The 17,971-nt window shown below is 44.7% G+C and overlaps 1 protein-coding gene and 1 pseudogene across 2 annotated transcripts; both read right to left on the bottom strand.

Moving 5' to 3' along the window:
• Window positions 1–6,638, bottom strand: part of LOC123115006 (60S ribosomal protein L35a-1-like) — a 59,511-nt pseudogene extending 52,873 nt beyond the window's left edge.
• A 7,629-nt stretch (window positions 6,639–14,267) lies between these two features.
• Window positions 14,268–17,938, bottom strand: LOC123113116 (subtilisin-like protease SBT3.8). Of its 2 annotated transcripts, none has more exons than XM_044534259.1 (10): window positions 17,785–17,938; window positions 17,567–17,664; window positions 17,385–17,482; window positions 17,122–17,289; window positions 16,419–17,035; window positions 16,234–16,301; window positions 15,873–16,127; window positions 15,644–15,761; window positions 15,346–15,517; window positions 14,268–15,242 (listed from the first exon to the last, which is right to left on the bottom strand). In XM_044534259.1, exons 1-10 carry the CDS (start codon window positions 17,866–17,868, stop codon window positions 14,683–14,685), a joined length of 2,238 nt encoding a protein of 745 aa, XP_044390194.1. In that variant the 5' UTR covers window positions 17,869–17,938; the 3' UTR covers window positions 14,268–14,682. The 2 variants fall into 2 exon arrangements, with proteins under 2 accessions (XP_044390194.1, XP_044390195.1); XM_044534260.1 differs by having other exon boundaries at window positions 14,268–15,230.
• Between the last annotated feature and the right edge of the window lie 33 nt (window positions 17,939–17,971).

The following is a 17,971-nucleotide window of genomic DNA, read 5'->3' as shown; positions in this document are numbered from 1 at the left end:
AAGTTAAATCGATCATTATCGCACCATATCGGCAACTTTTTGTTCATTTCCTGATATCAAGTAATTGTTTTCTTTGTCTGGTAGGGTTTGGAAAAAATTCACCTCAAAAACTCCGGGACTGCCGAAGAAGCTGCCATTTAGACACCTGAAAGTAAGTAATATAGTAGCATGTTCCACGCATCTCCTAGTGATTCAAGCGCTAGTTTCATCAATACCATTTAGCATGCTTGCTAATTATCAGTTTCATTGACCTCTATTTCTTGTAAAGTGGTTGTGGCGGGAACAAAGGAATAATTACTGTGGATACTACATTTGCGAGTCCATCCGCCACACGACCTGTGAGCAGGGCTACTCTGACAAACAATATGAAGTGCGTAAATAATAATATTCACAATTTTATTTTATTACCATCATTTGTCTTCAGTTTCATTTATTCATATATATGTATTGACCCCCTTCTTCAAATTAGATATTTCGGATGCGGGATGAACTCCTACCACCATATCGTATGCGAGGAATTCAAGAGGAATTGGCGGAATTCTTTCTTGACCACGTGATCGCTAAAGACGGAGAATACCACGTGGACCCTAATCAGCTCGTTTTTAATTAGGAGAATATATTGTAAGAGATACTTATATTCACTAGTAGAAAAAGGGTCAAATGTGAAGCACATTAGTGCCAGTTTGATTTTGAGCCGGCACTAATGTGTCCATTAGTGCCGGTTCCAATGGCTAGCCGGCCGCTCACATTAGTACCAGTTCCTGGCGAACCTTTAGTACCGGTTCGTGCCATGAACTAGTGCTAAAGAGAGTGGTGGCAGGATGTTGTCAGTCTGGGGCCCCTCCAGCACCTTTAGTACCGGTTCGTGGCACGAACCGGTACTAAAGGTCATTGTACATAAACCCTTCGTCCACCCGAGATCGCTCTGTTCTTCCCCTTTCCCATCTCCTCCTCTGTTCTTCCCCTCTCTTCCTCGAGCTCATCACACATTTTGCCCAAAATTTGTCAGGATTTTAAGGGCCCCCATCCATTCAAATGATCATAAAGGTTAGCAGCTTTGTTCTTTCATCTCTCATTGCTAGATTAGCTCTTGCAATGCTTTGTATAGTGATTACTTTGTGAGTTTAGTAATTTGGGAGGAATTATATGTGCTAGTATTTGATTTATATGCAATTTGAGGTCAAAAATAACACTTAGTTTGCATATGTTGGTGTGGTTTACTTAGTGCCTTCTAAATCTCCGTCGTAACCACCGTCAATCGCCCGCACCGTCCCATCGCCGGCACCACCTTGTGGTGAGGCTCTTGTTCATGAATGTTTTACATTACCAAATTGATGTTTGTGTGATTTGGATATATAGTTACTCGTATAATTATCTTACCCGTACGTTGTTTGTTATACATAGTGCCATGGTTTTGATATCCGTCCCCGTCGGCCCTCGTCCTTGTTATGATTCGGATGTGGTATATTCTCTTTTAAAACTAGTTGTTGCATTTCGTGTTTATGACAAATTATGCCCATCAAGTTGACATAGATATTTTTATCTAGGAGGTATGTGAACCGGAAATTCCAACCGACCCTATTGTCGAGAGGTTAAATTTAGTTGAAAGAGAAAACGAGTATTTGAAAGAAAAATTGAAAAGAATTGAGGGGGAGAAGATGGAATTGGAGTTGCATGTTGCCGATGTCGTCGATGATCACAAGATCAAGATGGAGAAAATGCGGTTGAAGATTAGAAAGATTAGAAAATATGCCATTGATAGTGTGGCTTGGTATCATTATGCTGTTGGATCAATTGTTACCTTAGTTGCGATCTTGATCGCATTTGTTGTTGCATTTAAATTCTTTAGCTAGAGAGTTATTTGTATGTTGCATTTAATTAAGTGTTGTATATGAACTTTATGTATGAACTTGTATTAATTTGGTCTATTCGGTGTTGTGTAATGAAGATGAGCCGACAATGGATGTATGATGACCGATGCTCTCCCGAGTTCATTAATGGCGTGCATACTTTTCTGCTTGCCGCTGAGGCAAACAAGCGGGCGGATGGTTTTATGCCTTGTCCATGTGCTGGCTGTAAGAATGGTCACAATTACTCTACGTCAAGAACCATTCACGTCCACCTATTTGAGTCCGGTTTCATGCCCCACTATAATGTTTGGACCAAGCACGGAGAAAGAGGGGTTATGATGGAAGACAATGAAAAAGAAGAGGACGACCACAGCTATCCTGGCCATGGGTTCCCTGAATACGATGATACAACAATGGGGGAAGAAGGTGAGCCGGCAATGCGGGAAGAAGCTGAAGAAGAGGCATCAGATGAGCCCGCTGATGATCTAGGTCGGGCCATTGCCGATGCAAAGAGAAACTGCGCAAGTGATTTGGAGAAGAAGAAGTTGCAGCGCATGTTAGAGGATCACAAGAAATTGTTGTACCCGAATTGCGAAGCTGACAAAAAAAAGTTGGGCACCACACTGGAATTGCTGCAATGGAAGGCAGAGAATGGTGTATCTGACAAGGGATTTGGAAAGTTGCTGGTAATGATAAAGAATATGCTTCCAAAGGACAACGAATTGCCCGAGAGTACGTATGAAGCAAAAAAGGTTGTCTGCCCTCTAGGGTTAGAGGTGCAGAAGATACATGCATGCCCTAATGACTGCATCCTCTACCGCGGTGAGTACGAGGATTTGAACGCTTGCCCGGTATGCGGTGCATTGCGTTATAAGATCAGTCGCGATGACCCTGGTGATGTCGAGGGCGAGCGCCCCAGGAAGAAGATTCCTGCCAAGGTGATGTGGTATGCTCCTATAATACCACGGTTGAAACGTTTGTTCCAAAACAAAGAGCATGCGAAGGCGATGCGGTGGCACGGAAAAGACCGTAAGAAAGACGAAAGTTGAGAGTACCCGCTGACGGTTCGCAGTGGAGAAAAATCGAGAGAAAGTACAGGGAGGAGTTTGCAGGTGACCCAAGGAACGTATGGTTTGGTCTAAGCGCAGATGGCATTAATCCTTTTGGGGAGCAGAGCAGCAACCATAGCACCTGGCCTGTGACTCTATGTTTGTATAACCTTCCTCCTTGGTTGTGCATGAAGCGGAAGTTCATTATGATGCCAGTGCTCATCCAAGGCCCTAAGCAACCCGGCAACGACATTGATGTGTACCTAAGGCCATTAGTTGAAGAACTATTACAGCTGTGGAATGGAACAGGTGTACGTGCGTGGGATGAGCACGGACAGGAAGAATTTGACCTAAAGGCGTTGCTGTTCGTGACCATCAATGATTGGCCTGCTCTCAGTAACCTTTTAGGACAGACAAACAAGGGATACCGCGGATGCACGCACTGTTTGGATGATACCGACAGTATATATTTGGATAGTTGTAGGAAGATTGTGTACCTGGGACATCGTCGATTTCTTCCGAGCAGGCATCCCGTAAGAAAGAAAGGCAAGCATTTCAAAGGTGAGGTGGATCACCGGACGAAGCCTCGCCACCGTACTGGTGCTGATGTACATGATATGGTCAAGGATTTGAAGGTAATCTTTGGAAAGGGTCCCGGCGGACAACCTGTTCCGAAGGACGCTGACGGACGCGCACCCATGTGGAAGAAGAAATCTATATTTTGGGACCTGCCATATTGGAAAGACCTAGAGGTCCGCTCCGCAATCAACGTGATGCACGTGATGAAGAATCTTTGCGTGACCCTGCTTGGCTTCTTGGGCGTGTATGGGAAGACAAAAGATACACCAGAGGCACGGGAGGACCAGCAACGTATGCACGGAAAAGACGGCATACATCAGGGTCAGGCCAGCTACGCTCTTACCAAAGAAGAGAAGGAAATCTTCTTTGAATGCCTGCTCAGCATGAAGGTACCGTCTGGCTTCTCGTCGAATATAAAGGGAATAATAAATATGGCAGAGAAAAAGTTCCAGAACCTAAAGTCTCATGACTGCCACGTGATTATGACGCAACTGCTTCCGGTTGCATTGAGGGGGCTTCTACCGGAAAACGTTCGATTAGCCATTGTGAAGCTATGTGCATTCCTCAATGCAATCTCTCAGAAGGTAATCGATCCAGAAATCATACCAAGGTTACAGAATGATTTGGTGCAATGTCTTGTCAGTTTCGAGTTGGTGTTCCCACCATCCTTCTTCAACATCATGACGCACGTCCTAGTTCACCTTTGCGAAGAGATTAACATTTTGGGTCCTGTATTTCTACACAATATGTTCCCCTTTGAGAGGTTCATGGGAGTCTTGAAGAAATATGTTCATAACCGTGCTAGGCCAGAAGGAAGCATCTCGAAGGGCCATGAAAATGAGGAGGTCATTGAGTTTTGTATTGACTTTATTCCTGACCTTAAGCCGATTGGTGTTCCTGAATCGCGGCATAAGGGCAGACTGGATGGAAAAGGCACGCTAGGAGGGGATCAAATAATATGTATGGACGGGCATTCTCTCACTGAAGCACACTACACAGTTCTACAGAATTCCGCCTTGGTGGCTCCGTATATGGAGGAACACAAGAATTTTCTACACTCCAAACACCCGGAGAAGTCTGACGACTGGATTACACGTGAACAAACGAGGACTTTCGCCGGTTGGTTGCAGAAACGTGCCATGCATGATGGCGATATTGAAGATGACCTGTACTCGCTGTCCCAGTTACCATCTTCGAATATAATGACTTTCAAAGGGTACCAGATAAATGGGAATACATTTTACACGATCGCCCAAGATAAGAAGAGCACCAACCAAAACAGTGGTGTCCGCTTTGATGCAACAACCAACACGGGAAAGGAAACATATTATGGTTACATAGAGGACATATGGGAACTTAACTATGGAGGTGGTTTGAAGGTCCCTTTGTTTCGGTGCAAATGGGTCAATATGACACGAGGCGGGGTAACGGAAGACCCGCAGTACGGAATGACAACAGTGGATCTCAACAATCTTGCGTATGCAGACGAACCATTCGTCCTAGCCAATGATGTGGCGCAGGTTTTTTATGTGAAAGACATGTCTACCAGGCCGAGAAAAAGAAAAGATAAGGAAGCGAATGGATCATACGACGAGCCAAAGCGCCACATAGTTCTTTCAGGGAAAAGAAACATCGTGGGAGTGGATGACAAGACAGACATGTCAGAAGATTATGAAAAGTTTGATGAAATTGCTCCATTCACAGTGAATATTGACCCGAGCATCCAGTTAAATGATGAAGATTTTCCATGGCTACGGCGCAAAGGGACACACGCGAAGAAAAAGTTTCACACCCAAAGATCTGGGATGTGATCGGCTTCACTATCATCACTTTCTTCTGTGTTTCACACCCAGGAGGGAATCTCTGTAATAGTTAGGGCAGTTATGTGTTTTGGCATTTGAAATGCGAAGAAATTTTATGTGCAAACAAATTATTTCATGCATTTACTGATTTTTTCAGCTAAATGACCCTGAAATTGAAAAGCATTTCAAATGAACTCAGAAAAGGTTGAAAGTTGGCATGGTATCATAATTTCACCCACATAGCATGTGCAAAAAAGTAGAGAGGGTTACGGCAAAAACTGGATGCACTTCGTGTACAAAATGGACAATCTCTTTCGAAGTATCAGGGTTTCGGACGAAAACTCATCGGTTACACAGGCATTTCATTTTTTAAATAACCTAAGCATTACCAAATTGAATATAATGATAAAACACACTAATATTAAACATAAAAAAAGAATCACTGAAAAATCTATTTTCAAAGTTAAGTTATTCACAAACTAGTGATTCACACAAATTTCAAATAATTCAAAATTTAAACTATTCAAATTTGAAAACTACTGGCACTAACAGAAAGTTTGTAATTTTTTGTACCTAAAGAAAAAATATTCACAAAGAAACGTTAAATACAGCAAAAAACAACTCAAAAAAAGCAAAAAAAAATAAGAAAATAAAAAAAACCCGGCTACTAGGCCAGAGCGGCCTGGATACGACCAGAAACCCAACGTGTTGTTGGGCCAGGATGCAGGCCCGCAAAGGCCCAGTAGGCCCACAGGACAACAGAGAACGGGTAGGCCCAGTACGCCTGCTATGGAGAGGAGTTCAAGAGAACTACCGCCCTGGGGCTTATAAACTATTGCGGACGCCCCTCGGCTAGCGAGGTGGGACTAAACTTGCCGCACCGCACCTGCGCTAGCGCACCCCTTTAGTACCGGGTGGTGGCTGAAACTGGTACTAAAGAGGGGTTCTTTAGTACCGGTTGGTGCCACCACCCGTACCAAAGGGGGGGCGCTTCCCGCCGCTTGTCCTGGCCAAAAGAGACCTTTAGTACCGGTTGGTGGCTCCAACCAGTACTAAAGGTCCATCCTATATATACAACACTTGAAAAAAAATTCAGTTTCCCTCTGTTTCTTCCTCTCCGTCAACGACACGCCGCCTGCCCCAATCGACGCCGTCGCCGCACCTGACGCGTCGCCGCCCTGGCCATCCCCGCCCCTCGTCGCCGCCCCCGTCGTTGTCGCTGCCCCGGCCTTCCCGTCCCCGTCGTCCCCGTCACCGTGCCCCGCCCCGTCGCCGCACCCCGACCCGTCGCCACGCTCCGCCCCGTCGTCGCCGCCCCGTCGTCGCCTCGATGGTGAGCTCATACCCGGCCGCCCCATGTCCACACACACACGCACACAAACAAACAAATACACACACACACACATTAGTTTTTTTGTTTTAAATTTTAGTTATAGAAATTTTTCGATTTTTTAGTTATAGAAATGTTAGAAATTTTTCTGTTTTTTAGTTATAGAAATATTAGAAATGTTTGTTATATAGAAATGTTATAATTTTTTTCTGTTTTTTAGTTATAGAAATATTTATAGAAAGGTTAGCAATTTTTCTGTTTTTTAGTTATAGAAATATTAGAAATGTTATAGAAATGATAGTTATATAATCAGAAATATTAGAAATTTTAGAATTAGTTTTAGTTAGATGAATTAGATTAATGTCAAATTATTAGAATTTGCATATAGAATTTTAGTTATCACAATCCAATCATTTATAAAAATGTTACTTTTTGCGAACATATAGTATTTGTTCTCGACGATATGCCCGACCCGCATCCTCGTCGTCGACCCGTTCGCGATGACGTCCTGCTTCAGAGGACCCATGTCCGGGACTGGACTCTGCTGCGCTGGCACTGGGAGGTGCTACCTGGAGGGGCACGCCGCTTGGTGAGGAACCCGGCCTCGGGTCCCGTCGTCGACCCTGATCTCCTTTGGTGGCGTTCCCGTGGGCCACATTCGGTGCAGAGGGAGCCAGCCCCGCCGGAGGTGGTGCGTCGCCGTGTCAAGGAGGAGGACGAGCACGTCCATCGCTACATGGCTGCTATGGACGTCAGGTTCTCCAATACTTGGTGGGTTCTTTGAGAAGATGACCGGAGATATGATCCTGTGATGGTTCCTTCTCTTTGGGTGTCCACCGCCCGCGCCCCAGGAACCGTGAGTGGCCTAGATTCTTCTGTAGTACTCGATCTTTATTAGGTACCTAGCCAGTGATGTATTCGATATATAATATTCGAGACGATGTATTCGAGATTATATATATTATTCGAGACGATGATGTATTCGAGATTATATATTAATCAAGACGATGCATATATTATGTACTATATGATTCAGTTTTTCCTTATTGATTGCATCCATGCATTGTAATTTGAATACTAAATTGTTTTATATTTCTTCTGTATTAGTTAAGTAAAAGCTATGGCGGACAATACCGGCAGAGAGAGAGAAGAGTAATTGTTTGACATCATACGCAGCCCTCGCAGGCTAGATGATCTGAATGAAGCAGATGATGGCTCCCAATATCTGAACAATACCGGAGAGGGTGATGAAAAGATATTCGATCTCGATGACCGAGCTGATGAAGTCATGAACTATGATTATGATTATGATGACACAGACAATGTTTATGATGACACAAACAATGCTGATCTTCAAATAACAAAGACTATCGGCGAGGTATATTTATATAAGCAGGCATCTGGTGATCATCACATGTTTTTCTTTATTTGAAGATATATTAACGAATCGATCTTTCTTCTTTCAGCCCTCTGGGTTGAGCAAATCTGCTTCTACAGACAGCAGGACAAAGCGAGGCCCGGGCAGAAAGTTGAAGGAGGGTGTAAAGTACAACATCGACTCCGTCAAACCTAGTGGCGAACCCCTCACGCCTAAGAACATTGCAAACAAGTGGACTCGTCAGTGCAGAGTTCTTGTGAAGGACCAACTCCCGATCTCCATTCAAGAATGGAAAGAGCCAAAAACTAAACGTCTAGGTGTTACTTGGGTCGACGACAAAGCAAAAAAAAACCTTTGGGAATCTTTGATGGAACGTTTCACCCTGCCAGATTATTTCACTGAAGCAGATGTGGAGAAAGTCAAGGGCGCTGCTCTTAAGAAGATGGCAATTGCATTCGACACCCACAAGAAAACTGTATGGGCCAACTACCTCGCTACAGAAAGGAAGACTCCAGAATTCACGGGAACACTGGAGAAGTAAAGAGAACACTGGGCCGATTCCGTGAGATTCAAGGAATCAGAATTATCTAAGGAACGGTCGATAAAAAACAAGGCCAATGCCGCAAAAAAGACGCAGTTCCATAGACTGGGTCCAGGTGGCTATGCGATGGGAATGCCTAAGTGGGATAAGTCTGAGCAAGAGATGGAGGATGCAGGGGTCACTCCGGTTCCTAGGAGCTGGCCCCCCAGGTGCAGAACTTGGTTCTATGCGCATGGGGGGCGTTGGACCCAAAGACAGGCCTGGTTTTCCAGAAGGCAAGTCTAAAAGGAGCCGAACAAAAGATACTTGACGCAATAGAAGAAGCTCGAACAGGGGTGTTCACGCCCAATAGAGAGAATGACGAGCTTACACGTGCCCTGCGAAATCCTGAACACCCGGGAAGAACACGAGGCAAGGGCGTTATTCTCTGGTATGAGGGATTTTTAGAATGGAACGACGACTACAGGTCCCGTGCAAGAAAGAAGATGGAGGAGGAGAAGAAGAGGAAGCTGGAGGAGGAGCAGAGGAAGCAGGACGCAGAACGCCTTCAAGGCCTAGAAGCCAGGCACGCGGACTTGGCACTCGAATTCCAGCAGCAGCAAGTCGACTCACTTAGCCAGGAAAGGGGGTCTCAGCAGCGGCAGCAGCAAGCGGATGATCTTCTAGCATTGGATAGCACTGTCCCATCCATGCCGAGAAGCAGCGTTGGTTCTGCCCTGGGCAACACACTGCTGGATACATATCCTGTGGATGACATCATAGAGAACACTAACTGTGAGCTACACTCCAAAATGAAGAACATATCCATGAAGGTGGCGGACGGTAATGCAACCTTCCATTGCACCCCGATTCCAGAGGGCTATGCTCGTGTCTTGGTTGATGAAGTGGTGGACCCATATTCGGGGCTACAGCCTGACATTCCTGGAGGTGAAGACGAGCGCACACTGGGAGAGGCCATACATCGTATCATCCTATGGAGAAAGGATTGCATCATCTTTCGAAGTCCACCGACACCGCGTCATCTGCCGACTCCTCCTCGAAGTCCGCCACCTCCTCCAAGTCCCCGAACGCGTGAGCATACTCTGCTTCAAGTCCGGCACAGCGTTAGGCCACTCCTCCGGGTTCAAGTCCGACACCGTGTCAGGCCACACCTCCTGCTTCAAGTCCGGCACAGCGTCAGGCCACTCCTCCTGCTCCAACTCAACCACGTCAGTCATCTCCACCGTCTCAGCAATCGTAGAAGAGACACGCCGCATCTATGGTGCGTAGCGGTACGAGTCGAGGTAGTACAGGAAGTACAGGCGGAGACAAGCGATATAAATATGGTCCAAGCCTCGCTCCTCTTCCTCAGAGGCCTTACGACATGACCATGGAGCAAAACGCAGCCATAGTGCAGGCCCAAGTGGACGCCCATTTTGGACCGAAACCGACACCACCGCCAAGGGAGAAAGTGCCTGAGGAAAAGATTAACCACTTCATTCGTATGGCTAGAGCACCATCTCCCAAGCCTGTTGACTCAGACTATGAGCGCCAAATCAGGAAGTCACATCGAGCACGACTACAGAAGGAACCGAGCTCGAGCTCGAGCCAACAAGCAGCTGGCAAAAAATGCGGGAAAATCGTTCCCCAGCTGGGAGAACAGGTGGCGCAATCGATCCCCCCGCTTGTTGTGCCAACAACACATGAGAGGAGTACGCACGCCCAATTATTGTGGGCAAACCGTTAATGTTCCCCAGCTGTGCGATGTGGTAATAACGGAGGAGCAAATAATGCAGGCTGAAATGCTCAAGATCTCGGTTGGACAACTCCTCGAAATCGAGCCCATGTCTCCACTTAGAGAGGAGGAAATAAAACAGAAATATGTCCGGAGCCAACCTTTGGTCGAGCCAGACAAGGTCAAGAACCTCCCAACGAGAATGTATGAATTGCATCAATGGTACATGAACATTACCAAGAGTTCCAATAGAGAGTCCCTCATGGTGACTATCAAGGAGGAGCATTACTTCCATGAGAAAGCTCTGTCCGTTGAGTATTCAGAACCATTTCAGTTATACAATCAAGACGCACTCGACAAATCTATCGTCAGTTGCTATTGTCTGTAATTGATTTCTTTCTGTAATTTAAGTCTCAAGCTAGTTGTAGTGATCATTTTGATCAATCATTACATGTATTTATCCTCACTATATATTCTTTTCTGTGGTATTATATGCAGGATGAAGATGTATGAAATGAAAAAATCTGGACGCTATGGCATTGGGTTCATTGACCCAAATACCATTAATGAGTACACATGGAATCTTCCAACTTGTCAAGTAAGTTTAGAGGAAAGCATGCTGGAGTTCTTCAAGCGCCTCAATACCAATGAGGATATACTACTTCCTTACAACTTCCGGTGAGTCACACTGTCTTGTACTACAAATTCTGTTTTTGCTTACTAGCTAGCTAGATGTTAGTAATTAAGTGTATAGGGTTTACAGTAGTTGATTAGTGTTATGCACATGCCCGCTTAATTAAGACATGCAAATGTGTGCACATGCAGTTTCTACTGGATCTTGTTAGACATTAAAGTTGACAAAGGAACAGTTGAAGTACTGGACTCACTACTTAAAGAAGAAAAAGACTACACCATCATGAAGGGGATAGTCAATAGGTAATTTCAATCATTATTAACTATATCTCGGCCTATTTAGTTCGTCATTTCCTGATATGAACTATTTAATAACCCCTTTATTAATTTTCTTTGCCGACGGGCAGGGCTTGGGCAAAGTCCATCAAGGTGACTCCAGGAAAATGGGCAAAAAAGCTGTTTTGGTATCGACCAAAGGTAAGTAATTAAGTAGTACTATTAGCTAGCTAGCTACCATCTCTTTAATTCTTGTTTCAATACCATTAATTAATTATCATGCTTGATTAATCATTATCTGATTCAATTCCATTCTCGTAAAGGCCCTGAAGCAGGCGCAGGGGAATGATCTGTGTGCATTCTACGTTTGCGAGAACATTCGCATGATGGCGTCCGAAAGGAGCAGATCTCAAAGACAGGACTGGGTACGTTTGTCAGAACACTATTCACACCATTATTGATATCTAGTCACACAACTAATACACATGCATATTGATCTCCTTCTTAACAGTTCAGAGAGGTGCGGGAGCAGCTCCTACCAGCGGAGCGCATACTAGCACTTCAAGAGGAAATAGCGGGATTTTTGCTCGACCAGGTCATAGATCCCAAAGGAGAATACTATTACCCGCTACCGCCCCCATGAACCACTTGTCATCGTGCTCCGAAGGCACCAAGGCAACATGTAGGAGAAATTGTATATGTATATACATGTGTATGTGTGAATAATTAATGGTGTTGGTTGTGAGACATTCGCTGATATATTTATATATATATATGTGTGTGTGGTTCTACGTACGAGAAAATCTATTTTTATATAGATGCATAACGTGTACAATTTGTAGTATCGTAAAATACCAGCAAACAAAAAAGAATTAAATGGAAAACACAAAATTAATGGAAAATAAAACCAACCCCCCCCCAAAACATTTAGTACCGGTTGGTGTAACCAACCGGTACTAATGGTCTACCAGCACCCGGGCCTGGCCCGTGCCACGTGGTGGCACTTTAGCGTCGGTTCATGCCGAACCGGTAGTAAAGGGGGGGCTTTAGTCTCCACTCTTTAGTGCCGGTTGTAGAACCGGCACTAAAGGCCCTTACGAACCGGCGCTAAAGTCCGGTTCTGCACTAGTGATTGTATATATGTAGCCAGTACATAGCGTCGGATACATATACGAGAACTTGTTGTTCGACCAATCTTTCAGAGAAGGAGAGGTGGTCGATATCACTTCTCTTTGTATGCATATGTTCATGACGATCTTCTGTTTCCGTCATTTGCTTACTAGTTAGCGTGTCTAGTCCTCTCTATACGTATAGTACATAGCGTCGACCAAGCACGAAGATAAGAGAGGACACTTCTCTCTATTAATTAGCTAGCTAACACAATATATGAAACACCTAAATTAACACCCCCCCAAAACCCCCTAACCCCCCCCCCTCCAAAAAAACAAAAAACCCAGCACCTAAAATGCTGACGCGTGGATGCCTATTGGTCCCGGTTGGTGCCACCAACCGGGACCAAAGGGCCTCCTGCCTAGGCTCGCCGCACCGGCCACGTGGAGGTCCATCTGTCCCGGTTTATGCAAGAACCGGGACTAAAGCTCTAGGGCATTAGTACCGACACTTTAGTCACGGTTCAAAAACCGGGACAAATGGCCCTTACGAACCGGGACAATAGGTCCTTTTTCTACGAGTTGGGATTTAGTAACGACCCTTTAGTCCCGGTTCGGGAACCGAGACAAATGGCCCTCACAAACCGGGACGAATGGGGGGTTTTCTACTAGTGGTCCATCTTTTGGTTTAGTACTCTATTCAACCCCCCCCCCCCTCCCCCCGACCCTATACATACTTATCGATCCTACACCGTGTGTATGCATGTGAATTCTACAATGCTATTTAGTAATGCCGATATATCTATGATATTAAGTATATAAATTATGTTGGCCCAACACATTTGGACATAAGCCAATGTATGTATGAAATGTAATGCGATTATGGTGGATGTGCGTATATATTATTGTGCATGTGTATGACTTTGTGTTGTAGTGCATCAGGGGCTGCATTGCTAGTAGATTGCAAGCAGTGCAGCACCAAAGTTGCGCAATACAGAAATTGCCATCATTTATTGACCGTAGACTTGCAATCAGTCAGACTAACCACAGTGGGAGTAACTTCAGCAGTAACTTCGAGTCTAACTCAGCAAATTTGCTTATGTGGCAATGAGTTAATGAGGAGAGGGATAGTTTGAGTAACTTAGCTAGTTACTATAACATCACATGTCTCAATGCAATATGAGTCTATAACCTAATAAACTAAGTTTTGCATGACACCACACTTATGTTACTACCCACTATGAAGATAGTAACATAGTCTAGGGATATGTGTATGATATTAGTGTAAGTTACTCTCCACTATGGCTTAGGGATGAACTTCTGGGTTGCCTCTTGAAAATCATCACTGATTGGCCAGGTGGTCAGTGATTTCACGGAATCACTGACAGGCCAACTAGTCTGTCACCAATGAACTAATCATCAGTGATGGGCCAGAGCACGTTAGTGGTGACTACTTTTGGCCGGTTAGTGCTAACTGGATATGCAGTAGTGTGACATGGTTCAAGGAGACTGGTTGCACCAACAAAATTCATTATTTTTAGAGTAGAAAGTTCATTGTAAGTACCTACATGGGTTCTTGCTAGCAAAGGCTCTAAGAAATAAACATTGTTGTTAGAGGCTTCATGAGAGATAAATTAGTAATTTACATACAGTCATTTTTTTAATAAAAAGAAACACTTATATACAATATATCTAGTAGTGTTCCATGTCTATCCAAAATAGTTTATTCAAGTTTATGAATATGTACCGATGGTTCACAACTAATAACGTGTTGAATATCTACAAAAAAAGTGATGAAAATAAGTTTTTTTGCATGTATATATCTCTCCTTTTGTATCAAGTTTCATAAGTTCAATAAATAAGTGTGGGTGTTTAGGTAAATATAACATTTATTTTTCTTATAAAGCCTCTAATTATGGTAAAATCACAACCTGCCATGAGAAAGTCTTTACAATAAGGAATTGCCATTTTAGAATATATAACAATGAAAAACAAAAGGAAAACTCTTATCCCATATCTTCACTAGTATTGCTCTCGAGAGGAATAACACGCTTTACAAATAAAATTTTAGAAAATAAAACACACTACTTTTTTTTGAAAAGGAGGATAGCCCCCGGCCTCTACATCAGAGTGATCCATGCAACCTATTTATTTAATTAAAGTACGGAAACAAGAACTCAGGTCCAGTATTGGCTCACAAATAGAGCCAAGGAAAAAAAAGAGGATATAACTAATTCAAGTAGAAAATAAATATGAAATGGAAAGATACCACGGCCACCTCCCCAAGAGCTTAGAACAAGCTAGGGGAGTGCCTTATACCACTCGTTCAATCTTTTGTAGGTGGTGGTGATGGGGCTGAGATTATGACTCTGAGATAAATACATGAACTTAGGAAGATGCACAACTAAACTGCACATGGATTTATGATGTATCTGCAACAAAATCTTGTATCACAGTTCGTACTGCAACTGGAATTCTCACTGAGTGTGCACTTCCATTTGACCTCCATATCAAGCTCCCAAAGACGTACCCACCTTGCACTCTCTGCCTTGCAGTGAAAGCCACCACGAATGTTATACTTCTGCTAGCGCCTCTGGTGAAATTAATCACAGATGGTTCCACGGACACTGCTACGCCTGCTGGAGCCTCAACCTCCACTCGGTAGGTTGCTTCCAATGGCCCGACGTTCATGACAGTGCGTCGGACCGTGACATAGTCCTTGAGGTTTGGCACAGCAATTGACGGGAGGTTGAGGTTGCGCTGGTTTAACTCGCAGTCGTCTAGCCATGATCCATGTTGGGTGCAGTTGACGAACTTGATATAGTCTCCTGCATCCACGTCATAGACCAATCCGGGGTCAGCAGCCCTGTCTGGGTCAATGTTGCCACCACCAAAGTCGAAGGGGTCGGCAAGCTTCCTTGGGGCACCCTCTGCTTGGATCGGCATACCAAAAAGATCAACGAACGACGCTGCAGCAATGACTCATATCAGCAGAAAACAATGATCAAGTTAGCCATGTACTACATGCAATGTGTCTAATTTTTTGACCTAATTAATATTGACCGTCTATGAGTGCCCATATACCGGTAGTGACGATAGCAGACTTGAGCATGGCAGGCGACCAGTCTGGGTGAACTGACTTGAGCAGGCCGGTGACCGCAGAGACATGAGGACATGCCATAGACGTTCCAGACATTAACTGGTAGGAGCCTCTCATGGCCGCCAGGATGATGACTCCCGGTGCAGATATATCAGGCTGCAGTTCAAGCATGCATTAAAGATGCAAGTCCTAACTAGTGCTGAAACAATCAGGGAGGCCAGATAGCTAACGGTGTCACAAGGACGAACTACAGTCTATTTGACACAGCTAAAGATGAAATACCTTGAGTGTGCCCGGGAACAAGGGGCTCGGGCCTCTCGACGAGAATGAGGCGACTCTCGGCGCCGACACCCCATCTCCAACAACAGTCACGGCAGGCGAGACCTTCACCACCGGTTTCCTAGCATGACAGAAGCCATCAGGGGTGAAGAAAATCTTTGAGAAAAAACATAATAAATAATCAAATGACGGTGTTCTTCTTCATCCTTTATCTACAGGCCAATGTACGTACCCTGTGATGCCCCAGTATGATAGGATTCTCTCCGCGATCTCGAAATCCACGAGCACACAAGGCATGATGCCGTCGCACTCGTCCAGAGTGTCGAGTTCATTGTTGGCATGCTGCGCGAAGATTAATCCCTTGGCACCGGCATCCATCGTATGGTAAATGGCTGTATGGAGGCGTGCACCAGGCGGCGCCTCCGGTGCGTAGCACATCACAAATTTACCAGTGACGTTTCTCGATGCCAGTGATGCCTCGTTGCAGCTACATATACACACAAGAGTTTTAAAGTGAGAGGGGATATTTACTCAATCAAATGTTTCAAGTGACTTCTCTCGATCTATCTATACTTATTTACTTAGTTACGCACCTTCGCCCATAAACAAGGTCCTCAAAGTTGTTGCTGACCACAGATGCATTATAGTAAAGAGACTGCCCCTGAATGTGTTCGATATTAAAGTAAGAATTCTTTGCGTGGTAATTAAGAAAAAATTAAGAGTAAGTAATGATAGGTTAAAGGATAAATTAGATTATTAATCTACGATCAGCACGTACTACTAGATTTTCCTTGTTTCCGAGAGATATTAGAGTGGGGAAAGCACGGTCAATTGTGCTAGCGGCCACCGTAGTGACCCATGGAACGGCATTCGACACCGTTTGTGGCACAGGACCATCATTACCCCCGGAGACCACGACGGAGATCCCTCGTAGCACAGCATGCAACGTCCCTGGGATCTCATGGCCGGCCAGTCCCAACGAGATAGACAAGATGTCCACGCCATCGTGTATGGCGTCATCGATAGCCGCCAGGATCGCCATGTCAGGGCAGCCCTTGTCCCCCCAGCACACCTTGTAGATACCTAGACGCGCGCGTGGCGCTCCGCCGCGTGTTGTGCCTGTGGCTAGGTTACCCCCATAGCTCACACCACTCACCTGGCTACCCGCGATTATCGATGCTACGTGTGTTCCGTGGCCGTTTGAGTCCCTAGGCGACATGATATCTCTCTTAAGCACTGCTGCCCTGATGCCGTGGCCGTACCACCGTGCCCCGATTATCTTTCGATTGCATTTTGTGTTGTCGAACGACTGGCCAGTTTGGCATGTGCCTCTCCACCGTTCCGGTATAGATCCATATCCGTTGTCTTCAAAGCTTGGTGATTCAGGCCATATGCCTGTTTCAACAAAAGTACACATGGATTAGCCAGTATATTTATGATGCAAATATAAGCTAGGTGGTATTAAGGATGAGATCGCAAACCTGTATCAATCACCCCAATGATGACATCCTCACCGTACTTTGCTCTTCTAAGGAGGCTCGGTTGTTGTTGGTGGTTGTTCTTATAGTCAAGGCCAAGGAAGTCCCAGCTGCGAGTTGTGTGTACTTGGTGATAAGTGTTAGGATTCACATTGATGACTTGGGGGAATTCTGTATTTGGAACAATCTTAGTTAGGTTGGACCCATCATCAAAGATAACGTGTCGTGTGATGCCGTCTTAGTCTCTTAGATTAACAGATTATTACCTGCAAGTGTCTCGGCTTGAGACTCGGTGAGCATTGCTGCAAACCCAGAGAATCCGTGCTTGTAACTGTAAACTATGGACTTCAAGGCTTCAGCCTTGCTGTTTCAAAGAAAACAAAATATGAGCAAGTACATGAGTTTCATGGTACTTATTAGGATGCAAACCTCAACAACTATGTCATACCTCCCCAAAACCGAGGTTAGTAGGTCATGGTGTGATGCGGTGACCATGGAGGGATCATCATGTTTCTCCCCCAGATACACAATGTAGACCTGATGTATCTTTGTTATGCAAAAGGATGTCCAGGAACAATATCAGAGCAAGCCGAGTTGATATAAGTAGTATGAAGGAAAAAACCAAATTAAAGTCCTTTAAACTAAAAGAGGAAGTGTCGATCTTACTGCTTTGCTGGACGCATTAGCCAAAGGAGGAGACACTACCGTCACTAGAAGCAGAGCACAGGAGAAAACTATTCTCAAATGCATTTCTGATTTCAACAAGACTACAATGGCTGTGTCCTAATGTTCTCTCATTGGCGTGTATATATACTAGCAAGTCAGAACAGTTAAGAGGAACTTGCTTGTGTAT

Source organism: Triticum aestivum, chromosome 5B (assembly GCF_018294505.1).
Source record: "Triticum aestivum cultivar Chinese Spring chromosome 5B, IWGSC CS RefSeq v2.1, whole genome shotgun sequence".
Lineage (NCBI taxonomy): Eukaryota > Viridiplantae > Streptophyta > Magnoliopsida > Poales > Poaceae > Triticum > Triticum aestivum.
This window is presented reverse-complemented; position numbering and strand designations above follow the sequence as displayed.

What these genes read in the sequence shown, in the direction of transcription:
- LOC123113116 (XM_044534259.1), bottom strand. Translation starts at nt 17,868, where the DNA reads ATGCATTTGAGAATAGTTTTCTCCTGTGCTCTGCTTCTAGTGACGGTA. An exon ending in TCAAGCCGAGACACTTGCAG is followed by an intron (nt 17,290 to 17,384) that starts GTAATAATCTGT and finishes TTCCAAATACAG; the next exon opens with AATTCCCCCAAGTCATCAAT. An exon ending in GTCTGCTATCGTCACTACCG is followed by an intron (nt 15,243 to 15,345) that starts GTATATGGGCAC and finishes TGCTGATATGAG; the next exon opens with TCATTGCTGCAGCGTCGTTC.